The sequence below is a fragment of the Mesoplodon mirus genome, assembly GCF_964341445.2.
Source record: "Mesoplodon mirus genome assembly, chromosome: 15".
NCBI lineage: Eukaryota > Metazoa > Chordata > Mammalia > Artiodactyla > Ziphiidae > Mesoplodon > Mesoplodon mirus.
The window spans coordinates 48,994,833-49,013,339 of NC_138991.1; the positions used below are offsets into that span (position 1 = coordinate 48,994,833).

At 43.9% G+C, this 18,507-nt stretch overlaps 1 protein-coding gene across 1 annotated transcript in view; it reads right to left on the reverse strand.

Moving 5' to 3' along the window:
* Nucleotides 1-4,210: 4,210 nt before the first annotated feature.
* The window catches only part of EEF2K (eukaryotic elongation factor 2 kinase), a 61,489-nt gene continuing 47,192 nt past the window's right edge, over nt 4,211-18,507 (reverse strand). Inside the window, exons 16-18 of the mRNA XM_082645192.1 lie at nt 14,110-14,234; nt 9,881-10,059; nt 4,211-8,168 (exon numbers count right to left, since the gene is read on the reverse strand). Coding sequence (XP_082501318.1) covers nt 8,059-8,168; nt 9,881-10,059; nt 14,110-14,234 — 414 coding nt within the window. The 3' untranslated portion in view covers nt 4,211-8,058. The remainder of the gene's footprint in view (nt 8,169-9,880; nt 10,060-14,109; nt 14,235-18,507) is intronic.

Here is an 18,507-nt window from a genome sequence, read left to right on the forward strand (position 1 = left end):
CTCTCCATACCCTCCCTTCCTCTCTCTCTCTCTCTTTCAGCTTTAGGCGTTTCCTATCGACTTCCTGCTAAGGAAGATAAGAATTTAACCTTAATCATCCCACCTCTGTCATCACAAACACCTCAACCCTCCTAAAAGTGTTTACTCATAACTTCATTTGAACAATAATTAGTAAATGCTACTCACTAAGTTTGAGCTTAGCTATGTACTCAACTATGATTATTTTTCCTTTTCTGGAAAATATTTTTACCTTATTCTTTACTTAATAATTACCTTTAAAAAAATGTACCTACTTTCTATGAATTCATCCCTAATTCAACTTCAAACTGTCCATCCTTGCCACACAGACACATGAGGTGTTCTATAGCTTCAACTTTTTGAAGACATGTCTCTCACAGCATCCTGACAGGGGCCCTAGACTCTAGGTTTATGGTAAGGCCACCATGTTGAGATGGCCCTTCACCCTTACCTGGGCACTGACTTTGCCTCACTCTTACGCTGGACCTCACACATTTCTTGTTATTCCCCCAACACTGGCCCTCTTTTGATAGAGCAACTCTTCCAGTGGCTTCTGGAGGAACAGTATTTGAGAGGTTACTTTCTTGAGAATTTACATGCCTGAAATTGTCTTTATTTCACCCTTATGCTTCATTAATAGCTTGGGCATATGATTCTAGGTTAAAGTGTATTTTCCCCAGAATTCAGAAGCCATCAGCTTCCAACTTCCAGTGTTACTGTTGAGTTGTCTGATGTTATTCTGATTCTCGGTCATTTTATGAAACTTGTTCTTTCCCTCTGAAAGTTTCTGGGATCTTTTCCCTGTCCTCAATGTTCTGAAATTTCATGAAGATGAATCTTGGCATAGGTCTAATTTTATCAATTGTGCTAGATACTTAATGGGCCCTATTGTTCTGGAGACACACATTCTTCAGTCCCAAGAAATGTTCTCAACATTTTTTAAAGACTCTCTTGGGGACTTCCCTGGCGGTCCAGTGGTTAAGACTCTGTGCTTCCATTGCAGGGGGCATGGGTTTGATCCCTGCTAGGGGAACTAAGACCCCTGCATGCTGTGCAAAAAAAAAAAAAAAAAAGATTCTCTCCCCTCTACTTTCTCTAACTCTGTTTTAAGTTAGGCTCCTAGACTTATAAAAAATTTTTTTTCTTTTATTTTAATTAAGACTACTACATTTATTTATTTTTTTCCAATAGATACTACTTAGTATTAAGAGCTCTAATTCTTTGGAACTAATTTCCTTTATAATTGGAAAAACTAAAATTGTACATGAAGTCAGAAAGAAATATATGTAGGAAGAAAAACAAATGGATACCTCAAATGGCTCATAAAAGGAAAAAGAAACAAACTCAGTCCTAACCAGACTTAAGAATTCCTTTTGGTGATCTTAAATACTGATAAGTATGTCAAGGTATGAGAAAAGAAAGCAAACCTTTTTGGAACCTTCATTGTATTACAATGAAAGCATTTGCTTACTTTTAAATGATTTGCATACTGGTAGGACTGAGTTACACTTCTTTACATTTTAATCTATATGCTAAATATAATTCAGTAAAAATGATATCTATATCTACATGCACGCTTAATTTCTAGTAAAAGCCTGTATGAAAATTTTGACTTTGAAACTAGGATCGTAGAATTCTGGTCCTAAACTTTAAAAAGCCAAGGAAAGACCATTAAAAACTACACATACATAATCTTAGGCTGTTCTTAGCTAATTTCTCCACAAAGCAAAAATGGTAACAATTATAATGGTTCCATCGTGGAACAGTTGTACAGCCCAGAGTGCGTGCTCCTCTAGCTCCTAGAATTTCCTCTCCTATTCTTTAGCTTTTTTGTTCTTTTGTTCCACTTCCTGGGAGATTTCCTCAACTTCATTTTCCAACCCTTCTATTGTTATTCATCTTTGTAAGGGTATATTCGATTTACAAGAGCTCTTTGCTGTGTGATTTTTTAAAAAAACATCTTTAAAATTGCTTTACAATTGTGTGTTAGTTTCTGCTGTATAACAAAGTGAATCAGCTATACGTATACATATATCCCCATATCCCCTCCTTCTTGTGTCTCCCTCCCACCCTCCCTAAGCCACCCCTCTAGGGGGACACAAAGCACCAAGCTGATCTCCATGTGCTATGCGGCTGCTTCCCACTAGCTATTTTACATTTGGTAGTGTATATATGTCCGTGCTACTCTCTCACTTTGTCCCAGCTTACCCTTCCCTCTCCCCGTGTCCTCAAGTCCATTCTCTATGTCTGTGTCTTTATTCCTGTCCTGCCTCTAGGTTCATCAGAACCCTTTTTTTTAGATTCCATATATGTGCGTTAGCATATAGTATTTGTTTTCTCTTTCTAACTTACTTCACTCGGTATGACAGACTCTAGCAAGACCTGTATGCAGAAAGCTATAAGACACTGATGAAAGAAATTAAAGATGATACAAACAGGTGGAGAGATATACCATGTTCTTGGACTGGAAGAATCAACATTGTGAAAATGACTATACTACCCAAAGCAATCTACAGATTCAATGCAATCCCTATCAAATTACCAGTGGCATTTCTCACAGAACTAGAACAAAAAATTTTACGATTTGTATGGAAACACAAAAAGACCCCGAGTAGCCAAAGCAATCTTGAGAAAGAAAAATAGAGCTGGAGGAATCAGGCTCCCTGACTTCAGACTATACTACAAAGCTACAGTAATCAAGACAGTATGGTACTGGCACAAAAACAGAAACATAGATCAATGGAACAGGATAGAAAGCCCAGAGATGAACCCACGCACATATGGTCACCTTATCTTTGATAAAGGAGTTAAGAATATACACTGGAGAAAAGACAGCCTCTTAAATAAGTGGTGCTGGGAAAACTGTGTGAATTCTTAGAATCATATCTTGATCCTTTTTTCATGGAAACATTTTATCTTAGGATGAGTTTTTTATTACTTGAAGTTTCCTTCTCCAGGCATATTGTTTCCTCCAAGATGTTGTCTGCTCTTGGTTCTATTTGTCTGTTATATGAAATGCCTTCCTTATATATGGATCTTTGGGTGGCTGTTCAAGTTTAAGAACAGGGCTCTAATATGTTATCTGGGAATTTCTGTAGGTGTGGGTGGGACTTGGTGGGTGAGGCTTTTTTTGTGAGGTGCTCTGGCCAGCCTGTTTCATTAGGAGGAAGTACCTTAAGTCTTTTATCTTAGGCTAGTCTGATTCCCAAGAAATTTCTTCAATTGTCTGCCTTCCGCCAGGAGGGACAAAGTCAGCTGCCAGTGTCTGGGAGCACAGAGGGAAAGAAGGCTGGTGGACACTCTACAGCCAATACAGAAACTTCCACCAACCCTCCTTTCAGTAGAGTAGCCTCACTCTCTACTGTGCCTGGTGTCCTAGGCTTCTGCAGGGTGATGGAGGGGCAGCTGGCTGGCTACACAGGGGAGCTGAGTGGGTCTAGAGGTCTGATGCTTTTTTTTTTTTTTTTTTGCGGTATGCGGGCCTCTCACTGTTGTGGCCTCCCCCGTTGCGGAGCACAGGCTCCGGATGCGCAGGCCCAGCGGCCATGGCTCACGGGCCCAGCCGCTCCGCGGCATATGGGATCCTCCCAGACCGGGGCACGAACCCGTATCCCCTGCATCGGCAGGCGGACTCTCAACCACTGCGCCACCAGGGAGGCCCGTCTGATGCTTTAATTGTCTTTCAACTGCACCTACATTTTTAGCCCCATTTCACTCCCCCTTCCAGAGGTTCCTTGTGCCAATTCTTCAGCCTTTGGTGTGGGGGAGTCTTCAATGATGAAAACTGGGTTCTTAGATTTTCCTACTGCTAACCTAGGATCCAGCCTTCTTGGGTCTGCTAACTCAATCACAGTCTATCTGCTTTCCAGCATCCAAAATTTTGTTTGTTGATGACTCTTCCTTTTCACCCTCATGGGCTTATGCCATTAAGAAAATCTCTTTCCTATCTTTTTAGTAGAGACTTCGGAGCAAATGGACCTAAATATGTGTACAATATACCATGTAGTTATGGTATATTGTTCAAATTTCTTAAAATTCTTAAAATTTTTAAAGAAATTCTCATACCAGTAACGAAGATTTTCTTAAGTTTTAGATCACAAAGCATCTTTAACATGCATTTTCTTTGAAATTGATGACAACTATGTAATGGTAAAGATTATTGTTTTATAGATGAGAAAACCCAAGAAAAACAAGAGGTACACATCCTTTATTTAAAGCAAACAGAAAACGTATGTGCCAAATCTAGAAGTTTTTTTATAAGAATTTATTAGAAATGTTAAAAATCAAGAAACCTTGCATAAAAAAATCCAATTTTCAGCAGCTTGAAAAATTCGAAAACGGGGCAACACTGGGCCCACACTCCCCATGGGGACAACCATTCGGAGCTGAATCTGGGCTGCCTCTTTCAGGTGGGGCTGAGCCCTCCAATTCACCCCACCTCCACCCAGCTACTTCACTCATGTGTTACCAGGATACATTTGAATTTGAGACCAGAAAGAAAGAAACCACTTTATTTGGAAAGGCAAAATGGAACTTAATATATATGCAAAAATAAATCTATAATGCAAGCCACTTCTCTGGGTCCACCCAGTGTCCACCTTGTCTAGGTTAAAGGGGTACCGCAGAGATTAGAAAAGTGAGTAACAGGCACAAATGCAGAGAATATGCATATTTTGTCTCCTTTCCCCCACACAAGCTGCATATACTTGTGCAAACATTTTTGATTTGTAAAACATGTCTAGTACTGCAGACAAATGTAGCTGGGACGAAAGGAAATGAAGTCACTAAAACAGCAACAACAGTAATTTACCTGGCTTGGTTCATCAAGGTCGCATTTGATGATAAATTCCCACAGGGCCTCAGGTGAGGAGGAGGGGATAAGGATATCCAGGTGCACAGGGGTTACGGATTTTTTCCTACTTACATCCAAAAGGCTGCTTTTTCTCTTTTTAAGCCTACAGCAAAACTGAAAGAGACATTACACTCCAGTTTAACTTTAAATTTTATTCCCAGGATCCTCTAAATAAAAGCAGCTCTCAAATCCTAGCTCCAGCTTAGCCTCTAACCAGCAGGGTACTTGGAAAGAGTCTACCTTTCAGAACCTTGGATTCTCCATCTGTGATTGAAGATGCAAATTACATCCCCGACTCTGCTAATCTCCTGGACCTTCCCCTGTTTCTTGCACCTGAAAAGAGTCTCTGATGTCTCCCCAGTTGGGCTGGAATATCCTGGGGTTTTTTTGCTTTTTGCTTTTTTTTTTTTTTTTTGGCATGCCTAGCATTTGTGGAAAAAGAAGGTGTCCTAACCAGCTTTAGAAGGCACAGAACTAGCTTTTGAAAGTGGGATAAGTTCTGCTGGCTCAGAAGGATCTCAGTATTTTGCAGATCATTTTGCTCTCAATGGTCCTTAAAGAAGCATTTGCCTAGCTATCCCAGCCTCCTGCAGAAGGGGACTGCCCTGACATTAAGGCCATGTGAGTGGGTGAATTACAGGGGTGACTGTTCAAGCCAATCCAAACAAGGAATCATTAACCGGTTGGAGGAACCACAGCCACAAAGAGTGAGTGCTGTGACTAGGGCTGGTTCTCCATTGTTCATGAATTTACTGAGTGCCTACTCTGTGCTAAGGCACTGTTTTTAAGCACTGGAGACCAAAATAAAAATTGAGATGACTCTTGCCCTCAGGGTTTAATATAGTAGCTCTTAAGTCAGGATTAGAGCAGGAGTTGGCAAACTATAGCCCAGGCAGGCTGTTTTGTCAATAAAGTTTTATTGGAAAGCCAGCCATGCTCATTCGTTTAGGTATTGGTCACCGATGTTTCTGCACTACAACAGCAGGGCTAAGTAGTCGCAACAGAGACCATATGGCCCACAAAGCCTAAAATATTTACTATCTAGCCCTTTACAAAAATGTTGCCGATCCCTGCATTAGAGGAAAGCACTGACATACAACTAAGAAATGAGAAAAAGAAAAAAAAAAGAAAAAAGAAAAAAAAGAAAAAAGAAAGAAATGAGACAGGTAGTCAGGGAACATAAATGATTTGCATAATAAAATCTCAAAGAGCAAGGAGGCTGGTTGAACTAACAAAAGCATGAATTTTATGAGGCTTGACACCTTTGAAGAGATAAGTCAAAATAAAGTTGCTTCTAACTTACATTTAACAAATGCAAATTAACTATATGCACTGGTTTAAAACACACAAACAACTTAAGACAAGCCAACTACTTGATCTGTGCAAGCAGAAAAAGTGATCAGTTCCAACTTCTAAAGGAAACTGGTAGTGATGAGTCCAAATACAAAAACAGGGATACTGTCATTTATAGGTGTTCTACAGGATTTTTCAAGGGTAATTTTGACTCTGCTTGATTTTTCCTTTAGGGTACACCCGGAACTTTGGAACCTAATGCACGCACAGGGTCATGACGTCACAGTACTTAACACTAACATGCTAACATGCTAAAGGACCTGTCTTAATGAACAGGTAAGAATGGTTTGTATGGAAATTCCCTGGAGGTCCAGTGGTTAGGACCCTTAGCTTCCACTGCAGGAGGAACCGGATTCAATCCCTGGTCGGGGAACTAAGTTCCCACAAGCCGAGTGGTGTGGCCAAAAAAAAAAAAAAATAATGGTTTGTATGTTACGCTCTGTTTTTTTTTGTTTTCATTTTTAAACAAAGGAAGAGAGGCTGCTTTAGCACTTGGGGTTGATCAAAGCAGTCTGTTTTCTTTGCTATTTGAAACACCAACTGAAATCACACTGGTGTTAAATCTGAATTCCTTCTAAAGAGAACGCTCATTAAATACAGATAGCCATAGCCTGGCCCTGGGGAAACCACTGGAATTAATGAGTGCTTATACTTCTTGCCCTTTCATTCTCCAACAGCTTAGACAAATCTCAAGGGACTGCTGCTGAAAGCATCCTGCTGCAAATAACAAGAAAATCACCAAGCTTCAAGCAGAAAATGCCAAGGACAGGGGTTGGGGAGAGGATTCTTCATAAGAACACCAGGTGCTAAGAAAATACGGAGGAATACGGTACAAAGGGTACTTCAGTATATTGTGGATGCTGCCACTGAGATGCAGGGTACATGTCCGCTTGGAGGACAGGCTCCAACATTCCAAGCCACTGTCCTTGCATGTACAAGCTCTGAGGTGCACCCAAAAAGGTGCACAGTAGCTGATGGAGGAGTTAGAGGTAGTAAAAGTGTGCACATAAAAATCAAACCTGTGTTGTAAAGCCCACTGTAGACAGCATGCTTCAGAATGGAATTTGGCTGTATTCCAGAAAATAAGCTGCATTTCAGGAAGGACATTAAACTAAAAGATTAGAAAACATGGGAATTCCCTGGCGGGCCAGTGGTTAGGACACGGCACTTTCACTGCTGAGGGCCCGGGTTCAATTCCTGATTGGGGAACTAAGATTCCCCCCCAAAAAGAAAACAGTGTGTGGGTCTTCCCCCATGGCAGAAGGGGGCCTGGGTGATGTACAGTCTCACATCCACCAAAAAATGCCAGCACATTTCCAAATGCTCTGAGAAAGAAGGCTTTGCACTAAGTCATGACACTACACACCCCATGGAAAGTTAATGTGCAGCTCTACTGTACCCCATGGCATCCTGACTCAGGAAACACAGGCTCTGTGGCCCTGAGATTTCAGCCCAGACTGAAAAGGCTGATGAGCAAAGCCTTAGTATTTTCCATCCAGGGGAGAAAAGATACATTTTCTTACATCTCATGACAAAAAACAATAACAACAACAAAACACAGAAGAAGAACCTCTAAGAGATATGTTGGTTATTAGGCTGCTTTTTCAATCCCCCTCCCCCAAAATGCTGCCCTAGGGGACAGCTGCAGTGTCTCCACTGGTAGCAAAGACATTTTCAAGAGTCAACAATAAAATACAAAAGTTGATTTAAAACACACTAAAAATATTTGCCTCCTCCGGCCCCAAAACAACCCTAAATAAGTAAAGGAGTCTTTTTCTTTCCCCAACTCCTAGCCCTTTAGCTTGCGACTGGCTGGCAGTGATTTTTCCAGCAAGCTATTCCTCCATCTGTGCCCAGGCCTCCTCGGCTTTCTCGTAGTACTGGTTGGCCAGCCGGCCCTTCATGGCTTCCATTGCTGCCTCGGCTGCCTTGGTGTACAAGTCGCCTGAAAGAAAGTAAAGTGGGGCACAAAGAAGTGAAGCACCTGTTATTTTTGCCACCCAGTGTCCCCGACCCCCTCTCTAGAAGATCACCCTGAGGTTACCCTTTCTTGCCTCTCCCTCCACATAACCTGGTTGGGGCTCTGGGTGGGCATGTGATTCAAGCCTGGCCAATCAAAGCACTTTCCCATTCCCCACCAGGCCACAGGGACTGGTCCACATTTAGGCAGAGCCAATCAGAGTAAGCCATCTCAATAAGCACAGTGATTGGTTTAGGGATGGGTAGGTGATTCCAACTGAGCCAATGAGAATCAGGCTGAGGGCTTTTACAAGGCAAATTGGGAATATATGAAAGTAGAAAAGATAAAGTATAAGAAATAAAAATTATGAACAACCTCATGTCAGTTCTGGACAGGTTTTGCCACCAAATGAATTTGTGCAAAACATATAAAAACACTTGGTTTTCAGAGCTTTTTGGATTTAGAAGTTTCAAATAAAGGACTGTAGACTTGCAGTATTATTTGCTTGATTTTGTTACACCACCTTAAAAAATAACTTTTAAACTTAGCCTCATCCTATACCTGTGAAATCAGGAGCTCAGTATGTCTATCATGTTATTTAAAAAAATACATATAGGGACTTCCCTGGTGGTGCAGTGGACACGGGTTCGATCCCTGGTCCGGGGAGATTCCACATGCCGCGGAGCAACTAAGCCCATGCACAACTACCGAGCCTGCACTCTAGAGCCCGTGAGCCACAACTACTGAGCCTGCACGCCACAACTACTGGAGTCTACGCACCCTAGAGCTCGCACAGCACAACTACTCAGCCCGCGTGCTGCAACTATTGAAGCCTGCGTCCCTAGAGCCTGTGCTCTGCAACAAGAGAAGCCACCGCAATGAGAAGCCCACGCGCTGCAAGGAAGAGTAGCCCCCGCTCATCGCAACTAGAGAAAGCCCGCACGCAGCAACGAAGACCCAATGCAGCCCCAAAATAAAAAAATAAATACACATATATATATTTCATATATATATAAAAGTGTGAATCAACTGATGAATGTATAAACAAAATATAGTATCTATACAATGGAATATTATTCAGCAATAAAAAGGAATAAAGTACTGATACATGCTACAACATGAATGAACCTTGAAAGAAGCCAAGGCACAAAAGGCCACCTATTATACGATCCCATTTATATGAAATGACCAGAATAAGTAAATCTATAAAAATGAAAAGTAGGTTAGTGGTTGCCAGGGATGGAGGGAGGGGGAAATAGGGAGTCGCTGCTAACAGGTACCAGGTTTTGTTCTGGCGTGATGGAAATGTTCTGGAATTAGGTAGTGCTGATGATGGCATAATACTGTGAATATACTAAAAACCACTGAACTTTACACTTTAAAATGTTGAATTTTATGTTATGAAAATGTCAGCTCAATTTGTGAATTAAAAACAAACCTCCCAAACTCCTAATATTTGAGTATTAAAATATAAAAATGTTTGTCTGCATACCAACTGCATAAAGCCCCCTTCTAAACCAGCATCATATGGGTATCCTGTCTGGCAAAAATACAGGGCCAGTACAAATCTTTCTCCCAACCAGAACTGAAAGAAGAGACTCAGTCTTGCATGTTGTTGTAACTCTCAGCGAGACAGGAATTATGTCTCTCACTCTCTAGCACTGTCCCACCCCAGGGGCAGGTCTGCCAGGCCCTACCTGATCTCTGCGGGTTCTTCTCCAGCCCGCAGCCGCCTGTGAACAGCATCTCTGCCTCCCTGGCCAGCAGCAGGTACCGGGGCTCATCGTGCATCCCATCATACTCCCCACCTTCATCACACTCAGTTGTCTCCAGGGCAGTGTTGTACCACAGTAGGGCCTCTGGCCAGCTTTGGGACCTTGCCAAGAGATACAGAGGAAAAGAGGGAAGTTACCATAGCAACAAGGCAGGAAGGAGGAGGCCCATCAGCAGGAAGGGTAAGTCAGGAATCCCTATGGGGCCACCACCTATGATTTAGGACCCATAGTACACAATGCCACCACATCTAAAGGGTGTCATTTACATTGTAGATTTACATATTTATTACAATAGTGGTCAAGCAGTTTTCCCTAAAAAAATTGGTATAGTACAACAATTTTCCAACAGATGGAAGTGGAGCATCTTGAAGAAGGGGAACATTTTCCTCATTTGCACAAAATCACTCTATGGGAATTCCCTGGTGGTCCAGTGATTAGGACTCAGTTCTTTCACTTCCGTGGCCCGGGTTCAATCTCTGGTCGTGGAACTAAGGTCCTGAAAGCCACACGGTGAGGCAAAAATAAAAAAAAAAATCACCGTATGGGTGATTTTTGCATTAGCAGTGGCTGGTATCCCAGCCAATGTGCCCTATGACTCACACAGGAGAGAAGGTGGTGGGGGACTCTTTGTCGAGGCCTCCAGAACCTTCTCACAGCCGTCATTCAGCCCCATTTTTTGCCCTGCCTCTTCTGGCCAGCTCTGGCTCTATTCCAGCAAATGCAGAGTTTACCCGGAATAGATGACTTCCCCCTTCTGGCTCTGCCCTCTGCCCTCAACTATTTCTCCTACTGCAGCACACGAATGGCCAAACCACCAAGGGCGTATGCTAAATTCAAGTTCCAGCTGAATCTGAACAATACAAAATAAAGAGCAAACAGGGCAATGGGCTCTTTTCCTTGAGGTGTACTAAGCATATTACCAAACATGTGAGTAACTATTTAGAGTACATCAGGAACGAGCAAAGAGAGACACAGATAAGAAGGTCTATGGGCCTCACGAAATGTTCCAGGAGCAACAGCTATATACATATGGACCTGGCTCTACCCTCCAGTCTTAGCTCCTGTCAACCTCCTCCCATGCCAGGCTCGTTGGGTCACGTTCTCCTCCCCAAACGCGCCAGCTCCTGTCTGCTCCTTGGCTTTTGTACCTGCTGCTTCCTCTGCTTAGAACGTCCTTCCTTCAGCTCTTCCCATACCTGGCTCCTCATCTCAGCTTCTTCAGAGATGCTGTCCCCAAACACCCTATTTCTTATAATTACCTCAATCTGTAATTCTCCTGTTTACTTATTTACTTGCTTATTATGGTTTCCCTGACTAGAACATAAGCCCCAAGAAGGTAGGGACTTTGTCTGTTCTATTCACTGCTGCATTCCCAGGGCCTGGCAAACAGCACAGCCTCTCTAAATGTCTGTTGAAGTGGCTGCTAGGATGGTGTCAGGAGATAACCTTGACTCCATTTTATTTTATAAAAAAGGGAAGTTATTTGAAAATTACTGGTGACACACCCAAAAAAACAGGGTTTTAACAGTGGATTGGAAGCCACTAAACTAGATGATCTCACTTCTTTCAGTTTTGACCCTCCCCAGTCTTGAAGGGCAAGGCAGAATCCCCCCCAACACATTAAATGTAAAAGGAGGGAAAGGGCCTACTCTCTCCCCACCCACCCCTACCCAACTCTGCACCCAGCGGTTAGCATGTCTACCCTGCCTTGGAATTTCCAATGACTTTTCCTTGTCCTATTAGATGGTAACTTCTAAGGGGGTCAAAACCCCTTAAAATGCAAATAACTGACCCTCAATTAATGCTCCCTGAATGGAAGAGGCTGGAGCTGGTTGGAATGAAGAAGAAGAGTAAGAAAAAGACTATAGCAGAAGCTATAGAAGAAAATCTTGATAGATTTAGCTACAAAATATTAAAAACCAGCATGTCCCCAGACCCAATAAACAATGGTCATTGTGTGGCACACGTGCCATCCCCTGCCCCCCCAAATCTATGATAGCCATCTCTCTTTTTTTTGGCCACACCTTGCGGCATGCGGAACTTCCCACACTGAGGATCGAACCCATGCTCCCTGCAGTGGAAGTGCGGAGTCTTAACCAAAGGACCACCAGGGAAGCCTTTTCTTTCTTTTTTTTTTAAATTTAACACTATCTCTTTTTTTTTTGGTAGCCATCTCAGAAAAATTTTTTAAAGCCAACTCATATACCAGAGTTAACAGTCTTAATATATTAAAATTTTTTACAGGGAATTCCCTGGTGGTCCAGTGGTTAGGACTCCATGCTTCCACTGAAGGGGGGCATGCGTTCAATCCCTGGTTGGGGAACTAAGATCCTGCATGCCACATGGTGGTGGTGGGGGAACAAAAAACCTATTGTCTCAAATTAAAAAGAGGAGGTAGACAGAGGACATAAAGAGAAAACACATACAGCAAAGATTTTTTTTAAGGGCCTCAGATACAGATATTCAATGCCCAGCTCCAGCTCCCCACACCCATGCAGTGGTGCTTCCCCACTGCACTCAATGGGCACCACAGATGTTGGCATTTGATCGGACACAATCATGTCGTGTCTGTTTTGTTTACCTCCCCTCCATGCCAGTGTAATTCTGAGTCCCCTAAGAAGCAGGCTAATGTACAGTCCACTGAAGGAGAGGTGAAAAGACCTAAGTTTTGGCTCCACTACTTACTGGCTACTTGACTATGGACAAGCCCCTTCACTTCTCAGAACTACAGTTTACTCATCCATAAAATAAGCCCCCAAATGCCTGCCCTGTCTGTGTCAAAGAGATGTGTTGGTTCATTCATTCAAACAACTACAGAGCCAGGCCCTGCACTAAGCACTGGGACTGAAGAGATGCAGGAGACCCAATTCTAGCTCTCAGTGAAATAAAATCACAGATATGAAAGTGCATCCAAATATAGGGGAGCATTACTGTCACAACAGAGTAGGTAGCTGACAAATGTTTGCATGACATGTAATTCAGGCAGGATGTCATATATCTGGACGTTTTAGACCCTGAGAGCTCGATATGACAGACCCACAGCCCTGACTTTCCTTCTAAACCCAGTGAGAGAGACATGAAAACTTGACCCACAGAGGAGGGAACTGCCAAACTTCCCCATCCTGGAGGTTTAGACAGTGAATGTGCCCACCCTGCTCCTTGCGCCTGCGGACAACAGGGGGAAGCCGAGATCCACTGGGCACCACAGAGGGTGAGCAATGGGTCCCACTAAGAGTTCAATTCCCCCAACTGTCCTCTGCTCCTAGACTTCTGGGACCTCCCACTGGCCAAGCCAAAGAGCCGAGATGAAGCTGCCATTCTTCTCTCTTCCCACTGCAGAATCCAGTCCTGGCATCTCTGCCAGAGGGATAACTGAAAAGCTGTTGACACCTGCAGGGCTGTAGCCATCGGGAGACTTAAAATCACTCTGGAAAACTCACACCAGGCTTGAACTCCCCTGAAGCTTGCTTCCTTCCCTCCCCTCCCTCTCAGAAGTGAAAAATAGTAAGAATAAAAACAAAAGTAGGAAGAATCAATTAAAATCACCCCTAATTCTAACATCTAAGGACAACCGCTCTGGACCTGATGCTACATATCCTTTCAAACTCTTTCTCAGGCAAATCTTTACATAAGGGCTTCCCTGGTGGTGCAGTGGTTGAGAGTCTGCCTGCCGATGCAGGGGACACGGGTTCGTGCCCTGGTCCAGGAAGATTCCACATGCCGCGGAGCGGCTGGGCCATAAGCCATGGCCGCCGAGCCCGCACGTCCGGAGCCTGTGCTCCACAATGGGGGAGGCCACAACAGTGAGAGGCCCGCGTACCGCAAAAAAAAAAAAAAATCTTTACGTAAAATGGCTAAGATGCCATTTATCTCTCACTTTATGTGCCAGGCACAGTGAGGATTACAGGCAGCATCTCATTTAACCCTCATACAATGAGACACAATCACGCTAGGATGCAGGTTCTATAATAGTTTCCAGTTTACACAGTGAAGAAACTGAGGCCAAGGAGGTAAAACTACTTGCCCATGGTCACTGGGCTGGTACTCAGGGGAGCCACATCTGGAACCCAGGTCTGTCCTAACACCGGAGGGGAAGCTCCCACCTGCAGCCCAGGTTCCCACCAGTGTCACCTGAGCCATGGCCACAGTACCTGTCTGGGCTGAGGTTCTGGCCAGTGTCAAAGGCTCGTGCCACCAAGATCATGGACTGTCTGTCGCCAGCTTCAGCTGCCTTCAGTAAGTAATCAAATCCTTTGGTTTTATTCTCTTCTGTCTCCTGTTAACACAAACCAAAGACGGGGAGAGAAAAGGAAATGAGGCTTACACGGGAGGGGCTGCCAGAATCTCACTCATCAATCTTTTCCCTGGTTCTTGAATTGTTTTGAGAGCTCCAGGCTGGGGCTGCTGTAGAATTGCACATCGTGAGAAAGAGAATAGGGCTCCTCCTGCTGCAAAGAGCTCCTGGGGGTTCCCATCAGGCAGGGAGAAATGGAAGCTTAGCTCACTCCCGCTCGCTCTCCTCTATCTGCTCTGATTCCTCCAGAGACCACATCATCTCTCGCCTCCAGCAGGGGCTCCCTGCTTCCAATTATTTTTACATTTTTTAGCACCTTTATTGAGATATAATTCACATAACATACAACTCACTCATTTAAAGTGTACAACTCAATAGTTCTTAGTATAATCACATTGTGCAACCAGCACCATAATCAATTTCAGAATATTTTCATCAAGCCAAGAAGGATTCAAAACACCATACCCCCTAACCATTACCTCCCAATTGTTCCATCCCACCCAGCCCTAGGCAACCACTAATCTACATTCTGTTTCTAGAGATTTCCCTATTCTGGACATTTTATATAAATGTAATCATATAACATGTGGTCTATGGACTTCCCTGGCGGTCCAGGGATTAAGAATCTGCGCTCCCCTTGCAAGGGGCGCGGGTCCGATCCCTGGTCAGGGAGCTAGGATCTCACATGCCGCTTGGCTCAGCCAAAAAACAAAACAAAACAAAAAAACATGTTGTTTAGTGTGACTGGCTTTTTTCACTTGGCGTTAATTTTTTTTAAATAAATTTATTTATTTTTGGCTGCATTGGGTCTTTGCTGCTGCATGCGGGCTTCCTCTAGTTGCAGCGAGCGGGGGATACTCTTTGCTGCGGTTCGTGGGCTTCTCATTGCAGTGGCTTCTCTTGTTGCAGAGCACGGGCTGTAGGCACACGGGCTTCAGTAGTTGTGGCTCGTGGGCTCTAGAGCGCAGGCTCAGTGGTTGCCGTGCACGGGCTTAGTTGCTCTGCGGCATGTGGGAATCTTCCCGGACAACGGCTTGAACCCATGTCCCCTGCACTGGCAGGCAGATTCTTAACCACTGTGCCACCAGGGAAGCCCTGGGATAAAGTTTTCAAGGTTCATTCATACAGCTTCTATCAGTGTTTCATTCTCTTTTATGGCCAAATAACATTCCACTTGTATGAATATATCACAATTTGTTTATCTATTCATCAGTCATCAGGTGACGGATATTTGGGTTGTTTCCACTGTTTGGCTATTATGAATAATGCTGCTATGAACATCTGTGTGCATAGTTTTTGTGTGGATATATGTTTTTATTTTGGGGGGATATATATACCTAGGAGTAGAATTGCTGGGTCACATATAACTCTATGTTTAGCCTTTTGAGGAGCTGTTTCCCACAGTGGCTGCACTACTCTACATTCCCACCTGCTTCCATCCTGCTTCTCCGATATCCATCCAGAGAGATGCTTTAAGCCCAGGTCAGGTCATGTTACTCTATCAAAGCTGCTCTAAGACTTCCTATCTCACTCGGAGACAAATCCAAAGCCCTCCTATCAGCCTATGAGGCCCTTCTCAACCTTCAGGATTCAAGAAGTGTGGCTGGGACTACCAGTTGTCCACCATATCCATTCTCCTCTGTCATATTTTTGCTGGCACATGGCTGACTAGCTAAAAACTACATTTCCCAGCCTCTCTTGCAGCTGGAATCAGCATCCTAATAACAAGAGGCCTATCCACTCTTTTTTTTTCAAATTTATTTGTTTTTATTTTTGGCTGTGTTGGGTCTTCGTTGCGGTGCAGGGGCTTCTCATTGTGGTGGCTTCTCTTGTTGCAGAGCATGGGCTCCAGGCACGTGGGCTTCAGTAGTTGTGGTGCACGAGCTTAGCAGTTGTGGCTCGCGGGCTCTAGAGCGCAGGCTCAGTAGCTGTGGCGCACGGGCTTAGTTGCTCCATGGCATGTGGGATCTTCCCAGACCAGGGCACGAACCCGTGTCCCCTGCACTGGCAGGCAGACTCTTAACCCCTGCGCCACCAGGGAAGCCCGTATTCAGTCCCTCCTGATCTCATTCCCTGTCACAATTTCCCCCCAGCACTTAAGAACAATGCTTGGCACGGACAGTGCTCAATAAAGGTCAGTTATTTTTGCTTCTGTTGGAAATATTTTCATTTGTTAATTATTATCTGTATTACAACCTTATCTGCCTGAAAAGTTTGCTGTTGTGAATAAGAACCTAGGACGGTGCCCAGAGTGTAGGAGATACTCAAAAAGCATGTGCTGGATAAATGAATGTCCTAGCAAGACAACAGGAAAAGGTCCTAAGAATGGGGGCTTTGGGGAAAGCGGGAGATGGGCCAGCAGCCTTTCAGGGCATGTGGCCATGGTTTTCTTTGCTGCCAGATTCTGTCCTGGAGGGAAAGGCCTTTGGGACACCTGCAGATGAGAAAACTGAAATAGCTTCTACATCCCTTTACAAAGGTGCTCGGGTACAGCTGGTGTAAACAGCCTGAGATCACAGGGAGAGTTACCAGGGAGTCTCAGCGAAAGTGGTCTCCCCAGTCCTGGCCCCTAACCACTCATCCCGGACCCTGGAATTCCTTTATTCAGGTCTCAAACCCTTCTGAGTGTCCCCTCTGTGCCAGATGCTGGGAGAACAGGCCAAACGCAGTGGGTACGCTGGAGCCGGCTCTGCAGGCTTGTGAGAACCGATGTGAAAGCAAGCCAGTCGTAAAACACAGCCATTATTAAAAATTAAATTATATAAACTTACAATTAAATGAAAGGTAACAAATACGCAAAGCTCATCACTTCCTAATTATTTTACTATGTTTTACTGTTGTCTGTCCTCTTGAAGTTATTTATATCTATTGCAGGGCTTCTCAACCTTGGCACTACTGGCATTTTAGATGACATAATTCTGTGTTGCAGGGACTGTCCTGTGCATTGTAGATGTTTGGCAGCATTCCTGCCCTCTACCCACTAGATGCCAGTTGCACTCCCAGAGTTGTGACAACCAAAGATGTCTCCAGACACAGCCAAGTGTCCCCTGGAGAAGGGGGAGGCAAAATGACTGGCCGAGAGCCACCAGTCTGTCGAATCTTCATGATGGAAATGCTATATAATGGTGTGCTGTGGTGCGTTTCTTACAACTCCATGCTCAGCGATGTCATCTTAGTGCTTGCACATTGGCCATGGTAGAAGCAGTTATACCACGAGATGGCAAAAAATATTAACAATGCAGACTAATTTGAAAGTGTGCCGTGTCTGTAGCCATTACATTGTGACTAGCACAAGAAACTGGAGAAACATTCTTCAATATTTAAAACTATCGTCTGGGCTTCCCTGGTGGCTCAGTGGTTGGGAGTCCGCCTGCCGATGCAGGGGACACGGGTTCGTGCCCTGGTCCGGGAAGATCCCACATGCCACAGAGCGGCTGGGCCTGTGAGCCATGGCCGCTGAGCCTGAGTGTCCGGAGCCTGTGCTCCACAACGGGAGAGGCCACAACAGTGAGAGGCCCGCGTACCGCGCAAAAAAAAAAAAAAAACTATTGTCTGATTCAGCAAAGAAGTTGCTTGTATCAGCAGCAAATAAATGAAGTTCCAACTCTGACAAAGGACTTGCTTATTGCACTTTCATCTTACTCACTAAAGTAAGTGAAAGTATCAACCAGTATCCAATGTCAGAACTGCACGCCTCCATCAGGGGCAACCAAAGCTGGGCTACAGACATGAGTTCCACAAAAATTAGCAAAGGAATTCTGTGAGGATCTATTGACTGTATAGAATTCACTATATTTTTATGATTTGTAAACTGTATGCTCCACATTCCTTATATCAGTAAATGTATAATAAACTTACAAGTAGATATATAATAAACGTACATACATATATGTGCAAACATTCCCTCCCCACCTGCAAGAGCCAGTTGTTAAGCATTTATCAGCACATCACGGGCTAAATGAGATATATTCAGTCCACTCCTCAGATATATTCACGCTCCACTCCTCAGGGAGCATGGAGACGAGAGAAAGAGGAACAAATCATCCGCCTGTCAAAATCCCCTCCCCCAACCAAGCCTACCCTTCACCATCTAAAATAGGAAATAAAAATGGCTGTAAGTTACCCCTGACTGCATGCCAACGGATGTATTTGACTGAACCATATGAAACTGCCGATATTCTACCTTCATGACCTACAAAAATGGTTCAACTTAATATGTCTAAGTCTGGTCACTGCAGCAATTTTTGAGATATCA